Here is a 16,988-nt window from a genome sequence, read left to right as displayed (position 1 = left end):
GTCCCCTCTGTGAGTGCCCTGTCCCCTCTGTCACTGCTCCGTGCTTTGCACAGTGGGATTTCCCCTGCACTGTGGGTCGGTGTAGGGCCGGTAGCTGGGTCGGTGACCCCTGCGGGTCCAGCTCAGGGGGTCTCTGAGCCTGCGGCTCCACGGCAGCCCAGCCCCACCGCGGGGCCACACCGACCAGCTGGGAAAGCTGGGAGTGACCTGGGTGACCAGGCAGTGGACCAGGGGTAACCAGGGGTGACCAGAGAGGTGACCAGGCACTGATCAGGCAGTGGCCAGGCGTGAACAGGCACTGACTGGGCACAGAGAGGGCACTGACTGGGCATAGACCGGGCGCTGATCAGGCACAGTGCGGGGTGACCGGGCAGTGATTGGGCACAGGGCGGGGTGACCGGGCCCCGCTGTCCCGTTCCCGCTGTCCCGTTCTCCCGTTCCCGCTGTCCCGCTCTCCCGTTCCCGTTTTCCCGCTCTCCCGTTCCCGCTCTCCCGTTCCCGCTCTCCCGTTCTCCCGCTCTCCCGTTCCCGTTCTCGTTCCCGTTCTCCCGTTCCCGTTCTCCCGTTCCCGTTTTCCCGTTCCCATTCTCCCGTCCCCGCTCTCCCGTTCCCGCTCTCCCGTTCCCGTTCTCCCGCTCTCCCGTTCCCGTTCTCCCGTTCCCGCTCTCCCGTTCCCGTTCTCCCGTTCCCGTTTTCCCGCTCTCCCGTTTTCCCGCTCTCCCGTTCCCGCTCTCCCGTTCCCTCCTCGCCTTTCCCGCCTTTCCCGCGCACGTGACTCTGCCTTTCCCGCGTGCGCGTGCGCAGTGCGGCGCGGGGCGCCCCGGTGGGCGGGGCCGGCAGCCGGCGCGCGCCTGAGGACGTGGCGCTTTCCAGCCAATCAGTGTCCCCGTCCCCGGCGGGGTGGGCGGGGCCGGAGGGAGCGGGGCCGGAGGAGGGGGCGGGGGGCGGGGCGCGAGGCAGGGGCGGGCAGAAGGGCGGAGTGGCGGTAGAGAAAACCAATCAGAACGCGGATCGGCGCAGGGTCGGAGGCGTGGCCTGCCTGTGATTGGTGGGCGGGGAGGGCGCGCGGGGGGCCGTGCGGCGTGGCGCGGCGCCGACTTCCGGTGCGCGGAGCGGCGGCAGCGGCGGCGGCGGCGGAGGGGACGGGACGGTGAGGGACGGGAAGGGACCGGCGCGGGCAGCGGGGCCGGGGCCGGGCCGTGGGGCCGGGGGGAGCGGCGGGAGCGGCTCTGCGGGGCCGCTGCGGTGTGGCGGTAACGCGGCAGCGCCTTGCCCGGTCTCCATGGGAACGGGCGGGAGCGGCGGCGCCGCCGCGTCCGCGGCTCCTGCGGCCCGTCCCGCCGCGCGGTGCCGAGCCCCAGGGCCGCCCGTGACCGGGCCCGACGCGGCTGGGCTGGGCCGGTCGGGACCGCCGGTGCCGGGGACGGAGCCCCGTCCGCATCTCGCGACCCCGGCGGGATCGGCCCGCGGGAATCCATCGCCTCCCGGGGCGTTATCCGCCGGGACAGCGGGCTGTGGGACCCGCGGGACACCGGGCTGTGGGACTCTCGGGATAGCGGGATAATGGGCTGTGGGACTCTCGGGATAACGGGCTGTGGGAGCCGCCGGGATAACGGGCTGTGGGACCCTCGGGATAGCGGGATAACGGGCTGTGGGACTCTCGGGATAACGGGCTGTGCGACCCCCGGGATAGCGGGGATAACGGGCTGTGGGACCCCCGGGACCCCGGGATAACGGGCTGCGTGACCCTCGGTGCTGCCCTGCACGGGGGCTCGGGGCCCAGGAGGTGCCCCCCCAAGCCCGTGCTCCTCTGCTGCAGCTCTCGGTGACCCCGGAACGCCGGGGCTGGTTTGGGGCAGGACCGGCCCGTTTCCACCCCGGGGCTGCTTTGGCTCCATGTCTCCCCCACATCCGCACAGCCTGCTGAGGGCCGGAATTGCCCTCCCGCGCTGTGCCCCCGGGGTGGCACCCTGGGCTCCCGGTCAATTGTTCCCTGGCTGCTCCAGTGGGATCCATCCCGTGGAAAGCTGAAACAGGCTGATTCCCAAACTGAGCAGATTGTGCTGCCCGTGGGGGGGTTTATGGGATCCTGTTGGCCTCCCACGTGGGAATTGTGTGTCCAGAGGGGCTTCTTCCCATCGGTTTCCTCTCAGTGTCACCACAGTTCCAAGCCCAGTGCAGGATCCAGTTCCTCTGTCAGTATCCTAGCAAACCCAATGGGAATTCTGGGTTTTTCCATCAGTATTACAGCAAACCCACCTGGCACCCCGAGTTCCTCCATCAGTATCCTTGGAATTCAGGGTGCTCCATCCGTATCCCACCTAGCCCCTCTGGAATCCCGAGTTCCTCCCCAGCTGAGGGTCTGGGCCCCCGTTCTGACCCCACATCTTCCCAGCACTGGTTCCTGCTCCTGGCTTCCCTGCAGCTCACCCAGAGACCCTTATCCGGGAGGGAAGGGCCAAAGGCCCGCTGGGGGAGAGGGGCTCTGCTTTCCCCCGGGCTGGGATCTCCGCAGGAAATCCCGGGCCCATCCCCTGCTCAGCGGGAGCTGCTGGTGCCGCCGGGCGTTTCTGCAGAGTTGTTCATGGCTGGCTGTGGGTCTGTGGGTTTTGGTCTCCCTGAGCACCTTTCCTGGCTCCCGGCACTGCCCGGGTCCCGCTGCAGCTCGGGTTGTCCCTCTCTGAGCACTCCCAGTGCTCCGGGCTCGCTGTGGACGCTGGCAGATAAAATCGGGCTGTGTGACCCGTCCCGGGTCACCCTGTGCTCCAGGCTGGGCTGAGCCTGGCACCAGCGCGGGGCTGGGCAGGCCCTGGCTGCTGGCACGTGCCTGGGGGGGCAGGAGCCAGCTCCTGGGGATACCTAGAGGGAGCAGGAGCCAGCTCCTGGGGATACCCGGGGGAGCAGGAGCCAGCTCCTGGGGATACCCAGAGGGAGCAGGAGCCAGCTCCTGGGGATACCCGGGGGAGCAGGAGCCAGCTCCTGGGGATACCCGGGGGAGCAGGAGCCAGCTCCTGGGGATACCCAGAGGGAGCAGGAGCCAGCTCCTGGGGATACCCAGAGGAGCAGGAATTGGCTCCTGGGGATACCCGGGGGAGCAGGAGCCAGCTCCTGGGGATACCCAGAGGAGCAGGAATTGGTTCCTGGGGATACCCAGAGGGAGCAGGAATCAGCTCCTCAGGACAGGGATACCCAGAGGGAGCAGGAATTGGCTCCTGGGGATACCCGGGGGAGCAGGAGCCAGCTCCTGGGGATACCCAGAGGAGCAGGAATTGGCTCCTGGGGATACCCAGAGGGAGCAGGAATTGGCTCCTGGGGATGGGGATACCCAGGGGTAGCAGGAATTAGCTCCTCAGGACAGGGGATCCTATGGGGATACCCAGAGCTCCACGTACTCCTGGCACTGGCTTTCCCTCCTGGAAGGTTTCTCCTCCCCAGAAGCACCAAAAAAGTGACTTTTACTCTTTGTGACCCAAATCCCCTCACCGTGCCCCCTCAGCCCCCACTTCCAAGGAATGGAAGCTTGTGGATTTTGTGAATGGTCTGATAAATCCTCATTCAGAGGAAGAAAGGAAAGGGCTTTTCCATGTCCTTTCCCCCATGTCCTGCCACCACTGCCTTGGTTTGACGTGGGACCAGTCCCAGGTCACTCGTGGTCACTCCTGGGTCACTGCCAGGGCAGAACTCCTTGGTGTGAGTTCAGGGTAAAGGGGAATACCTGGATTTTAAACCGCAGACGTGAAGAGATAAGGAATGAGAATACCTTTTGTATTTATGTTGACATAAATATTTATGTTTAAGAGTTCTGGGTGGGGAAGACCTGGGTGTAAATTTAAAGGGGTGAGGATGGGGAATGTCTTGAGTTTAAATTTAGTTTAAAGCAATAGAGATGAGGAATATATTGAATTAAATTTGCATTTAAGAGCTCTGGATGGTGAATATCTGGATTAAACTTAGAGTGTAAGAGTTAAAACCCAGAAATATCCTGATTAAAATTTAAGGCTATATACACCAGGATGATGAATACCTGGACTGAAATGTGAAGAGATCAGGATGGGGAACACCTGGATCTGTGATGGGATCTGAGTTGGGGTCTCAGTGACGAGCATGGGGAGCACCTGAGTTTCTGCTGGGATTTAAAGGGCTGAGCCTCTGGGATCCTTCCAGAGCCTCCATGGATCCCAGGCACATCTGGGTGCTTTGGTCAGGCGGGTGCCAGCGTGGGGGCGTGGGGTCTGCGGGGCAGGATTCACCCGCAGCGGGCCTGGGGAGGGGGTGGGGGGATGGAGAGCCGGGGGTGTGTGCACGTCCTTCATTCCTCCCATCTGCATCCCCTTCCTTCCTTCCCGCCGGGACCCCCTTCCCCACCCTGCATCCCTTCCCAGCTGGGGTGGGGCCGGGAGCAGCGCTGGGGAAACGGGACACTGCCCCCGTGCCCCAGGCTGGAAATTCCCTGTGCCCGATAGTCTGGGCTAATGAATCCCTGTGCCTTGATAATCCGTGTTAATGAATCCCTGTGCCCGATAATCTGTGTTCTTGAATCCTGCACCCCCATAATCTGGGCTAATGAATCCCTGTGCCCGATAGTCTGTGTTCATGAATCCCTGTGCCCGATAATCTGTGTTAATGAATCCCTGTGCCCAATAATCTGTGTTAATGAATCCCTGTGCCCGATAGTCTGTGTTCATGAATCCCTGTGCCCTGATAATCCGTGTCAGTGAATCACTTTTGCCCAGATAACCCCTATCAGTTCATTACAGTGCCCTGATAATTAGGATCGGTTAATTTGACCTGAGAATATTCATCATTTTCCCCCATAATTTGCATTTATTAGGCGTTTGTGCCCACACAAATCTGCACTAGTTCTCAATTTTCCCAAATAGTGTGCAGTAATTCCCCATTTTTCCCAGGCAATCTGCAATAAATCATCATCTTTGCCCAGGCAATCCATATTTATAGTTTTATCCAGATCATCTGGGTTAATTAATAATTTTTGCTCCCATAATATGTATTATTATTAATCTGTTTCTTCCCCAATAACATGCCCTAATCCCCATTTCTCCCAGATAATTTGCCCTCGTCCTCCGTTTTTCCAAGATAATTGGCCCTAAACCCTCTTCTTCCCAAACAACCTGCCCCAATCCCCGTTTTTCCTCGACAACACGCCCTAGTCCTGTCCCTCCCTGTTCTGGCCCTGGCGCTGCCTGCTGCCCATCCCGGTGTCCCTGTCCCCTGGTCCCCATCCCACGGCGGTGTCCCCATCCCATGGCGGTGTCCTACGGTGGTGTCCCTGTCCCATGGCAGTGTCCCTGTGCCCCAGCAGTGTCCCCATCCCACAGCAGTGTCCCTGTCCCACAGCAGTGTCCCTATCCCATGGCGGTGTCCTACGGTGGTGTCCCTGTCCCATGGCAGTGTCCCTGTGCCCCAGCAGTGTCCCTGTCCCACTAGCACTGTCCCACGGTGGTGTCCCTGTGCCCCAGCAGTGTCCCTGTCCCATGGCAGTGTCCCTGTCCTACAGCAGTGTCCCTATCCCATGGCGGTGTCCTACGGTGGTGTCCCTGTCCCATGGCAGTGTCCCTGTGCCCCAGCAGTGTCCCTGTCCCACTAGCACTGTCCCATGGCAGTGTCCCTGTCCCATGGCAGTGTCCCTGTCCTACAGCAGTGTCCCTATCCCATGGCGGTGTCCTACGGCAGTGTCCCTATCCCATGGCAGTGTCCCTGTCCTACAGCAGTGTCCCTATCCCATGGCGGTGTCCTACGGCAGTGTCCCTGTCCCATGGCAGTGTCCCTGTCCTACAGCAGTGTCCCTATCCCATGGCGGTGTCCTACGGTGGTGTCCCTGTCCCATGGCAGTGTCCCTGTGCCCCAGCAGTGTCCCTGTCCCACTAGCACTGTCCCATGGCAGTGTCCCTGTCCCATGGCAGTGTCCCTGTCCTACAGCAGTGTCCCTATCCCATGGCGGTGTCCTACGGCAGTGTCCCTATCCCATGGCAGTGTCCCTGTCCTACAGCAGTGTCCCTATCCCATGGCGGTGTCCTACGGCAGTGTCCCTATCCCATGGCAGTGTCCCTGTCCTACAGCAGTGTCCCTATCCCATGGCGGTGTCCTACGGCAGTGTCCCTATCCCATGGCAGTGTCCCTGTCCTACAGCAGTGTCCCTATCCCATGGCGGTGTCCTACGGTGGTGTCCCTGTCCCACAGCAGTGTCGCTGTCCCCCTGTCACTGTCCCCCAGCAGTGTCGCTGTCCCCCTGTCCCTGTCCCCCGGCAGTGTCCCTATCACCTGTCGCTGTCCCCCGGCAGTGTCGTGTCCCCAGCAGTGTCCCTATCCCCTGTCCCTGTCCCCCGGCAGTGTCCCTGTCCCCCGGCAGTGTGGTGTCCCCAGCAGTGTGGTGTCCCCAGCAGTGTCCCTATCCCCTGTCGCTGTCCCCCGGCAGTGTGGTGTCCCCAGCAGTGTGGTGTCCCCGCAGGCCGGCACGATGCGGTTCCCGCGGCTCCTGCTGTGCCTGGGCGTGTGGGCGCTGTGCGGCTCGGCCAAGCCCACGGAGCGCAAGGAGCGCGTGGTGCGGGAGGCCCCGCTGAGCGCCCGCGAGCACGACGACGCCCAGAGCTTCGACTACGACCACGACGCCTTCCTGGGCGCCGACGAGGCCAAGAGCTTCGACCAGCTCACCCCGGAGGAGAGCAAGGAGCGCCTGGGGTAAGGACGGAATCCCACCCTTCCCGGCGCGGGAATGCAGCCTCACGGGCACGCCGCCCCTCGGGAGGCCCCGCTCCCGGCCTGGGGACTCACTGCCCGGCACCATGCGTCCTCCAACAGTCACCCGGAGCCATTTCCTGTGCCCGGCATTCCCCAAAACTCCAGAGCAGACACAGGGGTTCTGCACTGGGCTGTGCTCGCTCCCTGTTCTCTGGGTGCCTCTGGAGCCCCTGGGATCACCGGTGTTTCTCAGCTGGATGTTGCTTGGGCGTTGGCAAAACAGAGCCTGCACGGAGATTCCCCCTCCAGCATCTCTGCTGGGACCCCAGGATGGCCGTGCCTGCCCTGGGATCCAGGATGGCCATGCCTCCCCTGGGATGTGGCCATGCCTGCCCTGGGATGTGGCAGTGTCTCCCCTGGGATCCGGCCGTGCCTGCCCTCAGATCCCGGATGGCTGTGCCTGCCCTGGGATCCGGCTGAGCCTCCCCTGGGATCCAGGATGGCCGTGCCTGCCCTGGGATCTGCCCTGGGATGGTTCCGGGAGCCGTGCCGGGCCGGGTGCCCCTGCAGCAGCTGCTGCCGCGGTTGTTCTGGGGCTCGGGGGGGCTCAAACCTGCAGCCTCCAGCAGGGTGGGGGGCCTGGGGCACGGAGGATCCCATTCTCAGGATGCTGGGCTCCAGTCACCTTGGAACTGGGTGCCTTTGGCTGGGTTTTCATGGAATGGTTTGTATGGGAAGGGACCCTAGAGCCCCTGCAGTGCCACCCTGCCAGGGCAGGGCCACCTGCCAGTGTCCCAGGCTGCTGCAGCCCCAGTGCCCAGCCTGGCCTGGGGCACTGCCAGGGATGCAGGGGCAGCCCCAGCTGCTCTGGGCACCCTGTGCCAGGCCCTGCCCTCCCTCCCAGGCAGGAATTTCTTCCCAAGATTCCACCTGAATCTCTCCTTTTTTAGTCAGACTTGATTTTTTTCAGCCAAGCATCCCAACCTGGCTGCTGCTGGAGCAGCACCTACCACAGCCCATGGTGAATTTTGGGCTGTTTTTTGGGGATGGTGCTCCCTGACAGGAAGGAAAAGCTGAACCACATGTGGGTGCTGGGGATACTTCCAGAGTGAGCCAATTCCCGCAGTGGGATGTGCAGGGCAGGGGGTGCCAGGTTCCCTCCATCCCTATGGATCGTCCAGGTCCCCAGTGGGAAGGAGGTGCTGGTCTCTGCCCCAGCACTTCGTGGCATGAGGGAATTTCCTCCCTCCAGGGACAATTTCAACTGGAAAACCCCTTGATCCCTTGGAGCCAGGCTCTGGTCGCTCCATAAGTTCCACAGTAGAGGGTCCAGGAGGCTTTTTGCCTCCTCTTTTGCCTCCTGGCACAGTCAGAGGGAGTGCCTCGATGCCCCTGGAGCAGCCTCAGATCCGAGGGAAGCTGGGCCTCCCCCGCTGCCGGGGCTGCGATCCCAGCGCTGGTCACGCTCAATCCCATTGTTCTGCCGAGTTACCCGGAACGCCTTTCCATCCTTTCCATCCTTTCCAGCGGGGATTTACCGCCCTGCCCACGAACAGCCCGGGGCTGTCCCGAGCCAGAGGGGTTTGATAAGCCCTGACCCGGTTCTGTGAGCTCTGTGCCTCAGCAAGGGCCCTTTTCCTGCCGGAGCTCCTGGGCTCTGCTCCCCGGGGCCCTGGGCCGGGGCTGGGAGCGCTGCCCCGCGCCTGCCCGCAGTGTCCCGAGCTGTGTCGTGCCTGGCAGCCGTTCCCGTGCCTGGCAGCCGTTCCGTGCAGCGGGAGCAGCTGCCGCCCTCCCCAGCATCTGCTGCGCGCCCTTGCAGGGGGGCAGCCCGGGCTTTGGGAAAGGGCTCGGTGGCTGCTGCCCTGGGAAAGCAGCCGCGAGCAGCTGCTGCCAGCCCCCGGACCGGGCTGGGGAGGAGGCTTGGGAGCTTCCTGAGCACGGGCTGGAGCGGGTTTGACTTCCCTGGGAAGCTGTTCCTGAATTAACCCCGTAGGAACGGCCCTGGAAAAACTGCCCGGCCATCAACCCCTGCCGGCTCCGGTCCTCCATTCCAGGGATTTTCCCTAAGAAATCCCATTGCCGGTGGTGTGCCTTTTTGGGGGAGGGAAACATGGAATTTTTCCCCTGAAATAGGAAGGATTTGACAGATTTATTTGTGGTTTATATATTTACATGGACAAATGTTCAATATCCATGTGATACTTTACATAATTCTATGCAGAATTTTATAATATTGATTGACTTGTTATATAATTATACTGAAAATTTTGAATATTTATGTGACGTTTTGCATATTTCTGTGTTTGATCAGAAATACTGAAAGGGAAGCTTTGCACATTGATATATAAAATTCTGAAATATTTCTATAATATTTCACATGTTTCTGCATAAATTTGGGCACTATTGATGAGCTATTTTTTATATTTACATATTTATTTTATACATTTCTCTGTAAAATCACTCAGGTCTCCAAGCCCTGCCCACTGCCCCCACTCTGGCCTCTCACTGTCAGAGCTAAATTCCACATTTTCCCCTTGTTCTTCGAGTCTCTCTCCAGCTTCTCATTGCCAGGAACGTCCTTTGTGCCACAGAGGAATTCCTGGTTTTCCTAGACCAAGGCAGTTCTGAAACACAGAAACCTGGGTGTGAGCGTGGGTGCCTCCAGTGCCCAGTTTTCCCTTTGAGTCAGTATTTTTGGAATTAATAGTCCTAGCGGTGATCTAAAATTTAAAATTCCGTGTTTTCCACCTGTCTTCTAAAATTCCTCAAATACCTGGGCTGGAGCTCAGGATTCCTGAACTGTTTTCTGTTAAACCTTCATGTTAGAGGAAAAAACCAGCATCCTGCTCCACCAGACAAAGACTTTGGGACTGTTATCCCCGATTTTCGTCCGGGGAGCCCAGACCCTGCCCAGCAGAGAGCCGGGCGTGCTGCGGGGAGCAAGCGCTGCGGATCAAGCAGCCCCCACCCCCCGGCTCCATCTGCCCCTGGGTCCTGCATTCCTGCCGGCCTTTCCTACAGCTGCTGCTAAAAATAACGGAGGCACGCGGCTCCGGGGCTGCGGCTCCGGTGTCTGCCCCGCTGCTCCGGGGCTGCTCTGCTCCACCAGGCTGGGGCGGCTCCTCCTGCAGAGCCAAACTTCCCCAAACGTCCCGGCTTCAGCAGAAATGTGCTCCCTGCTCCTCAACGGGGTTCAGCAGAAATGTGCACCCCTGCTCCTTGGTGGGATTCAGCAGAAATGTGCACCCCCGCTCCTCGCTGGGATTCAGCAGAAATGTGCTCCCTGCTCCTCGCCCGGGTTCAGCAGAAATGTGCTCCCTGCTCCCCACCCAGCGAGGCAGGAGGACGTGCAGATGGAGCTTTCCTAAGATTTAATAGGGAAGGTTTTCCCCTAAATTCGTAATTCCTGAAGGAACCAAGCCCTGAGCGGTTCAGGAGTGGCCAAGCTGGTGATTTCCATGTCTGAGCCAGGGTTTTCTGTGTCCCAAACAGACTTTTGGCAGCTGACCTTGCTTTTCGGCAGCTAACCCAAATGTTGGTTTTAAAGATAAACTTTTCAAATGGTTGAATTTGGAAATTTCTTAACCACCTCAAATTTTCTGCTGGCATCAGCAGGAGAGGCAGTTGATATTCCCATATTTTTAATATGAGTATGGGTCCGTACTCGTCACCTGCACTGTCTTGGTCAAAGGATGCATGGATGGGTCTTTCCCAGGGGCTTAAAAGGAAGTTTTTCCCCTAAAACTCAGAATTTCTGAAGAAACCAAAACCTGAGTGGTCCTAAAGTGGCCAAGCCAGGGATTTTCATGTCTGAGCCGAAGTTTTGGCAGCGGAACCATACATTGATTTTAAGGATCAACTCTCCAAATGGTTAAATTCCCAGATTTTATAATGACCTCAGCTTGCCCCCTCTGCCCCTTCCCATTCCCTCCCTGCTCATTTTTTTTTAACCATTGCTGCATTTCTGTGTTTCCCACAGGAAGATTGTAGGGAAGATAGATGCGGATGGGGATGGGTTTGTGACAGTGGAGGAGCTGAAGGCCTGGATCAAGTTTGCCCAAAAGCGCTGGATTTACGAGGATGTGGAGCGCCAGTGGAAGGGCCACGACCTCAACGAGGACGGGCTTGTTTCCTGGGAGGAGTATAAAAATGCCACCTATGGATATATCCTGGGTAGGTCCTGGCTCTTGGGATGGGCCTTTCCTGGAGCCAGCAGCTGCTCTGCTTCGGGTCACCAAGGGTCCGGGGGGTGGAGATGGATCAGGGTGGGCTTGTGGTCAGTGGGTGGTCAGGGGTCAGGGTGGGCTCGTGGCACAGTGGTCAGTGGGTGGTCAGGGGTCAGGGTGGGCTCATGGAGTGATGGTCAGTGGGTGGTCAGGGATCAGGGTGGGCTCATGGAGTGATGGTCAGTGGGTGGTTATGGATCAGGATGGGCTCATAGCACAATGGTCAGTGGGAGGTCAGGGGTCAGGATGGGCTCATGGAGTGATGGTCAGTGGGAGGTCAGGGGTCAGGATGGGCTCATGGAGTGATGGTCAGTGGGAGGTCAGGGATCAGGGTGGGCTCATGGAGTGATGGTCAGTGGGAGGTCAGGGATCAGGGTGGGCTCATGGAGTGATGGTCAGTGGGAGGTCAGGGATCAGGGTGGGCTCATGGAGTGATGGTCAGTGGGTGGTCAGGGATCAGGGTGGGCTCATGGAGTGATGGTCAGTGGGAGGTCAGGGATCAGGGTGGGCTCATGGAGTGATGGTCAGTGGGAGGTCAGGGATCAGGGTGGGCTCATGGAGTGATGGTCAGTGGGAGGTCAGGGATCAGGATGGGCTCATGGCACAATGGTCAGTGAGTGGTCAGGGGTCAGGATGGGCTCATGGAGTGATGGTTGGTGGGATGGATGCAGATCCAGATGAGGTTGTGGTGGAACGGGAGTTTGGGGCCTGGATTAGGGAGGCCCAGAGGAAGTTGTGGTTGAGAGTGTGGAGTGGTGCCGGGCTGGCACTTGGCTGACCTGAGAAGGATTTTTCCCCTGGGATAAGCACAGGAATATGATGTAGGACGTGGCCTTGGTATACATGGGACCAGCTGGAGCAGATGTCCCCAATATGTTTCACTTTAAAACCTCTAAAACTGTACAAATTGACCTCCTGGTGGCATTAGCAAAGAGAAATCCAAGGGAAAAAAAAAACCAAAATACATGGAAATCTCCACAATGGGAAGTTTACGCAGCCCACACCCTCCTTTTCCCCTCTGCAGCCACACTTGGGCATTATTGATGTCCCTGGTAACAAATGCAGCTCTGGGCTGAATCCAGGTGATTTTGGGATGAATGGCATGTGGGAATGGGGCTTTCCAGCCCTTTGGAATTCCTGGCTTGTGGGGGAATTTGGGACCTGCAGGTGGAACCCAGTGATCCGCGGCTGTGGAGCCACCTTGGTGTGCCCATTGCGTCCCTAAACCCAAAAACCACTAGCAGAGATTTCAGTTGCTTTCCCTTGTCCTGGGAGCAGTGTTAGACCCCAGAACTCGGGGATTTTGGGACAGGTGCTGGGCCAGCAGTGTGGCACGGCTTCAGACATCCCTGGGAGTGAGGGAAGCAGCAGCTCTTTTGGGGTTAAAACCTTAAACCGTCAAGCGCTGTGCCAGCTCTGGCCTCCAGCACTGTAGACCGGCCCGGGTGGAGGAGCTGCAGCTCTGGAGTGTCAAATCCACTCTAATTTCCTAAATATTGCCAAAAATAGTCAAACTGCTCCACGGGATGTGCAGAGGGGGAGCTGCTGCACAGGAGGCTCATCCATCTCCCTTGGGATCGGGGAGGATCTGGATTTGCTGTGCTGGTGGCCAGGAAGGGCCCCGTGACACCCCTGGGCTGGGGCAGCACCTCCCAGACCTCCCTTTGCCATGGGTTTCTGGGCTCTGGGCTAATCTGCCTGTGTGAATCCAGCCTGGAAGGGGGCAGAGAGGTGCTGGGAAGGGTTTGAGCACCATTTGAGGGGTCTGGGGTGGCATTTCGGACCTGCAGGTGTCGGATAGGGAAAAGTGTGAGCATTCACGAGGAAAAGCCTTAATGGGAGAACCCTGAGGTAGGAGAACCCCCTTGATGAGCTGAAGGAGCAGCTCCCTGCCGCAGTCTGGCAGCGCTGGGGAGTGCCCAGCCCCAGTTCCAAAGCTGGAACAGTGCTGGAGGCTGCGTGCCCTTGGCAGGCCCCAGTGCAGCCTCCACTCGCGCTGCTCCCACATACTTGTGTCCTTACGGAGTGCCGGGAGGATCCTGCCTCACGCTCTGGCTCCAGCTCCTCTCGGCAGGAATTACTTTTCCACAGCTCCTTGCTGCTCAAATGTTCCCCTGTCTTCTCCTCGCTCCCCTCCCTGGCCAGAGCGGGGCTGGAATGCCTCTGGAAGTGCCTCCTGAGTGTTGACCCGTGGCCAAGGGCTGCATGGGGCCAGGCATTGCCCTCGGCTGCTCTGGAGGGTCCAGAATGGGGTGTTTTGTCAGCAAAACGAGGTGCTGGGAGTGGTTTTATTAATTAATTAATTACACACCAGGATGAGTCACTGGGAGGCCCCCAGAAGTGTCACGGAGCAGTGTGGGGTTCTGCTGGGGGGAGTCCTGGGAAGCAGGGAATATCAAGTGATAAACGTCCAAGAGCTTCATCTGAGACTGGAAATTGCTTTGAAACTCCCTTCAAAATCAGGATATCATCATCATCACCACTCCTGTTTTTGTTAATTCCTCAATCCCGTGGTGGGATCCGAAACCAGGACACAAGATGTTGGGTTGAGTTTGTGGCTTTGCTGCCGTACTCTGAGCAAAACCCCCCGGCTCTGTCTGCTTCCCCTCCCTCTGCTCCCCCAAACCTCCCCCAGCCCAGGGACCAAGGCAGGAAGTAACTTCGGGGGCTTTGGGAGCGTTTAACCCTTTTTAACCCATCTGCCCTGCCACCACTCCCCCATCAAACCCATTAATTAGCCTAACAGCAATTAAGGAATCATCTGTTAATGGCGCTGGTCCTGAAGGTTTCCTTGTTTGGGGCTATGCTGCTTCTCAAGGCAAAACCTTGGCAACAGAATGGGGAATTTGGGGTTCATTCTGTCCTAGAGCTGCCTTAAAGTCAAAATCTTGGGATATTTAATGGATGCTCCAGAGCTCCTTATTCCCGAGCCCCTTAATGCAGGGCTCCCCAATGCCTGCCTTTTGCCCCGGGTAACAGCAGGGACACGGGGGCTTTGGGACCTCCTTATCAGGTGGGGCCTGGCTCTGGTTTAACTTAAGCAGAGCGTGGCAGTGTCCCCCAGGATCCACGCTGCCCAGGGCTGCTGGACACTGCCGTGTCCGTGGCTGCTGTCCTGCTGCTGGCGGGGCCGTGCCGAGCGGCCACGCGTGCCCCGCGGCCCCACCCGGCCGGTGCCTGCTGGCCCTGTCCCTGCCAGCAGCGAGTCAGATCCCCTTACACATTCCCTCCCAAAATAGTTCACGCTGAGCCTCTGGCCGTGCCGGCCAAAGCCCCCAGGGCCTGTCTTTTGGGGCCTCTCCCTGGGAATGTCATGATCCCTCCTCCTGGGAGTGGGCACAGCAGAGGAGTGGTGGCTGAGCCTCTGCTGGCAAAGGGTCGGGAGGCTGTGCCGAGAGGGAGGGAGGAAGTTGAGTTTGAGGTTGGGTGGAGGATGTTGAGGTCGCGTTGAGGAAGTTGAGGATGAGAAGGTTCTGTTCAGGCGGTTGAGTGGGGGAGGTTGAGGTTGGGTTGAGGAGATTGAAGTTGTCTTGAGGTTGAAACTGAGAGGAAGCTGAGGTTCAGCGGAGGAGGTTGAGCTTGAGCCGAGGTCGAGCTGAGAGTGCTGGGTTGGGTTGAGGCTGTGTTGGTGGCTGCCGGGTTCTCACCGTGCCCGAGCTGACGCGGGTGCTCCCCGCGCTCCCACAGACGATCCGGACCCGGACGACGGCTTCAACTACAAGCAGATGATGGTGCGGGACGAGCGGCGCTTCAAGATGGCCGACAAGGACGGGGACCTGGCCGCCACCAAGGAGGAGTTCACGGCCTTCCTGCACCCCGAGGAGTACGACTACATGAAGGACATCGTCGTGCAGGTGGGGCCGGACACAGGCACTTTGGGGAGCTCTGGTGGCGGGTGGTCTCTGAGGGGCAGGAGTTGCCTCGGGCCCGGCTCACGCTGGCATCTTCTTGCAGGAAACCATGGAGGACATCGACAAGAACGGCGACGGTTTCATTGACCTGGAGGAGTACATCGGTGAGACACCAGTGCTGCTGCTCCATGTCCTGTCCGTGTCCCCTCAGTGTCCCCCTCCTGGCCACAGCCACCGTGTCCTTCCCAGTCCTCCCCCTCACAGAGTGTTCTTCTCTCTCAACTTCCACCTGGCCCTAGGCCTCCACCGAGGATTTTCGGGTGAAATCATGGCATTAGCAAGGTGGTGCTTTGGGGTTTTGGGGATGGATTTAGGGAGCTCTAGGCTTTGGGTCCATCCTTGGGGTGGGGACAGGGCCGTGGGGCTGATGCCGACCCCGCTGTCCCCCCAGGTGACATGTACAGCCAGGACGGTGATGCTGATGAGCCCGAGTGGGTGAAGACGGAGCGGGAACAGTTCGTGGAGTTCCGGGACAAGAACCGGGACGGGAAGATGGACAAGGAGGAGACCAAGGATTGGATCCTGCCCTCAGACTACGACCACGCCGAGGCTGAGGCCCGGCACCTCGTCTATGAGTCCGACCAGGACAAGGTGGGCCAGCAGCTCTGGGGGGATCTGGAGGGAGGGATGGGGAAGCAGCGGGACGGGGAAATAGCGGGATGTGGCATTCCCTGCAGGACGGGAAGCTGACGCGGGAGGAGATCGTGGACAAGTCAGACCTGTTCGTGGGCAGCCAGGCCACGGACTTCGGGGAGGCGCTGGTGCGGCACGACGAGTTCTAGGCGTCGCCGGCACCGCCCGTGGGCTCCGTCCCTCGCCGAGGCCGCTCCTGCCGCGGAGAAACCCTCCCGGCTCCCGGGGGCTCGGGAACGCCACGCTCCCCCGCACCTGGGGCTCGTCTCGTTGTGGGTTTTCCCCGGATTTTAACGACTTTTGGGTTATTTTTGTATGTTTTGGTTTTACCACGTGTGGGATCAGCTCCCCTGGCGCGGGGGCGGCGGAGGGGCTGCTCGGGGCTGCGGGGCCCGGGGGCCTGGGGGGGAGCGGGAAGTTCACAGAGGGGTTGGGGTTGGAATTGCAGTTGGAATAAAAAATTAGAATTGGAATTGGAATTAAAGTTGAAATTGAAATTAAAATTGGAATCTGAATTGGACTGAAATTTGAATTAAAAATGGAATTGGAATTAAACGTTGAAATCAAAGTTGAAAATTGAAACTGAAATGGAATTGGAACCAAATAAGTGAAATTGAATTAAACGGAAACACTGATGTGAATTGGAATGAAAAGTGAACGTTGAAATGAAACCCAAAGAAAACCCCAAAAACCGTCAGAGCAGCAGCAGGACCCGGGGGTGACCCGGAGGTGACCCCAGGGAGGTTGGACCCTCCTCCCCTGTCGCTGCCCCGTGGGATCTGGGCAAGACCCTTCCCCCCAGCCCCGCTCCAAGTGCCTTGAATCCCCCAGACCCCTGGGGGAGGGCCTCATCCCACCCCGCTCTGGGACAATTCCCAAGATTTTCTCTCTTCTGTGTTGTTTGTCCCCCTGCAGCCACCAGAGCTGCGTGGAATTGGGCCCGGCCATCTCCAAATTCCCAGGTTTTCCTTTAAATCCTTTCCCAAAGGTTTCCAAGGGCTGACCGGATCCTCCCCTCTCCTCCTCTTTCTACTCCTCCTTTTCCTCCCCTCCCTAAATCCAGTGGTAAGTGGGTTGGGAATATGGCCTCATGCGGGGCTTGGGAATCCGGGAATGCTGGGGGTGATCTGGGAATGTCGGGGTTGGTTTGGGACACCAGGGATGATTTGGGACACAGGAAGTGATTTTTGGAACCCTGGGAAAGCCTCTGGTGCAGCCCCCCAGCCCTGCAACAGCCCCTCTCCTGACATCCCCCGGCTCCCATCCACGAGGATTTGGGGCCCTGTGACAACTCCAAACATGGATTTTTTGCCTCCTCCGGGTTTATTCCTCGGTTTTCTCCTCGGGCTGATTGAAGGGATCCGGATCGGTTGGAACTCAATAAAACTGTTTAACCCCCGATGGGCCGAGGGGGACGGACCCCAGTTCCCTGTTTCCCCCAAACCGGGGTCTGGGAGAGCCCCCTTGGACTGAGCCAGAAGGTTCAGGCAGTGGGGGCCCTGAGGAGGGGAGGGGGGAACTG

General features: G+C 59.3%; 1 protein-coding gene across 2 annotated transcripts; it reads left to right on the top strand.

Annotated features, from left to right (window-relative positions):
• The first annotated feature begins 1,090 nt into the window (after positions 1–1,090).
• Positions 1,091–16,890, top strand: CALU (calumenin). 2 transcript variants are annotated; one of them, XM_038154941.1, is made up of 7 exons: positions 1,091–1,145; positions 6,467–6,696; positions 10,676–10,869; positions 14,610–14,776; positions 14,877–14,937; positions 15,225–15,424; positions 15,511–15,797. In XM_038154941.1, exons 2-7 carry the CDS (start codon positions 6,476–6,478, stop codon positions 15,613–15,615), a joined length of 948 nt encoding a protein of 315 aa, XP_038010869.1. In that variant the 5' UTR covers positions 1,091–1,145; positions 6,467–6,475; the 3' UTR covers positions 15,616–15,797. The 2 variants fall into 2 exon arrangements, with proteins under 2 accessions (XP_038010869.1, XP_038010868.1); XM_038154940.1 differs by lacking the exon at positions 1,091–1,145 and having other exon boundaries at positions 6,474–6,696; positions 15,511–16,890.
• Positions 16,891–16,988: the final 98 nt, after the last annotated feature.

Source organism: Motacilla alba, chromosome 1A (genome assembly GCF_015832195.1).
Source record: "Motacilla alba alba isolate MOTALB_02 chromosome 1A, Motacilla_alba_V1.0_pri, whole genome shotgun sequence".
NCBI lineage: Eukaryota > Metazoa > Chordata > Aves > Passeriformes > Motacillidae > Motacilla > Motacilla alba.
Note: the sequence above shows the minus strand (reverse complement) of the source record. Positions and strands in the feature narration are given on the sequence as shown.

Coding starts and splice junctions, on each gene's coding strand:
- CALU (XM_038154940.1), top strand. CDS start 6,476: ATGCGGTTCCCGCGGCTCCTGCTGTGCCTGGGCGTGTGGGCGCTGTGC. Junction 10,870..14,609: donor CACCTATGGATATATCCTGG/GTAGGTCCTGGC, acceptor GCGCTCCCACAG/ACGATCCGGACCCGGACGAC. Junction 14,777..14,876: donor TGAAGGACATCGTCGTGCAG/GTGGGGCCGGAC, acceptor ATCTTCTTGCAG/GAAACCATGGAGGACATCGA.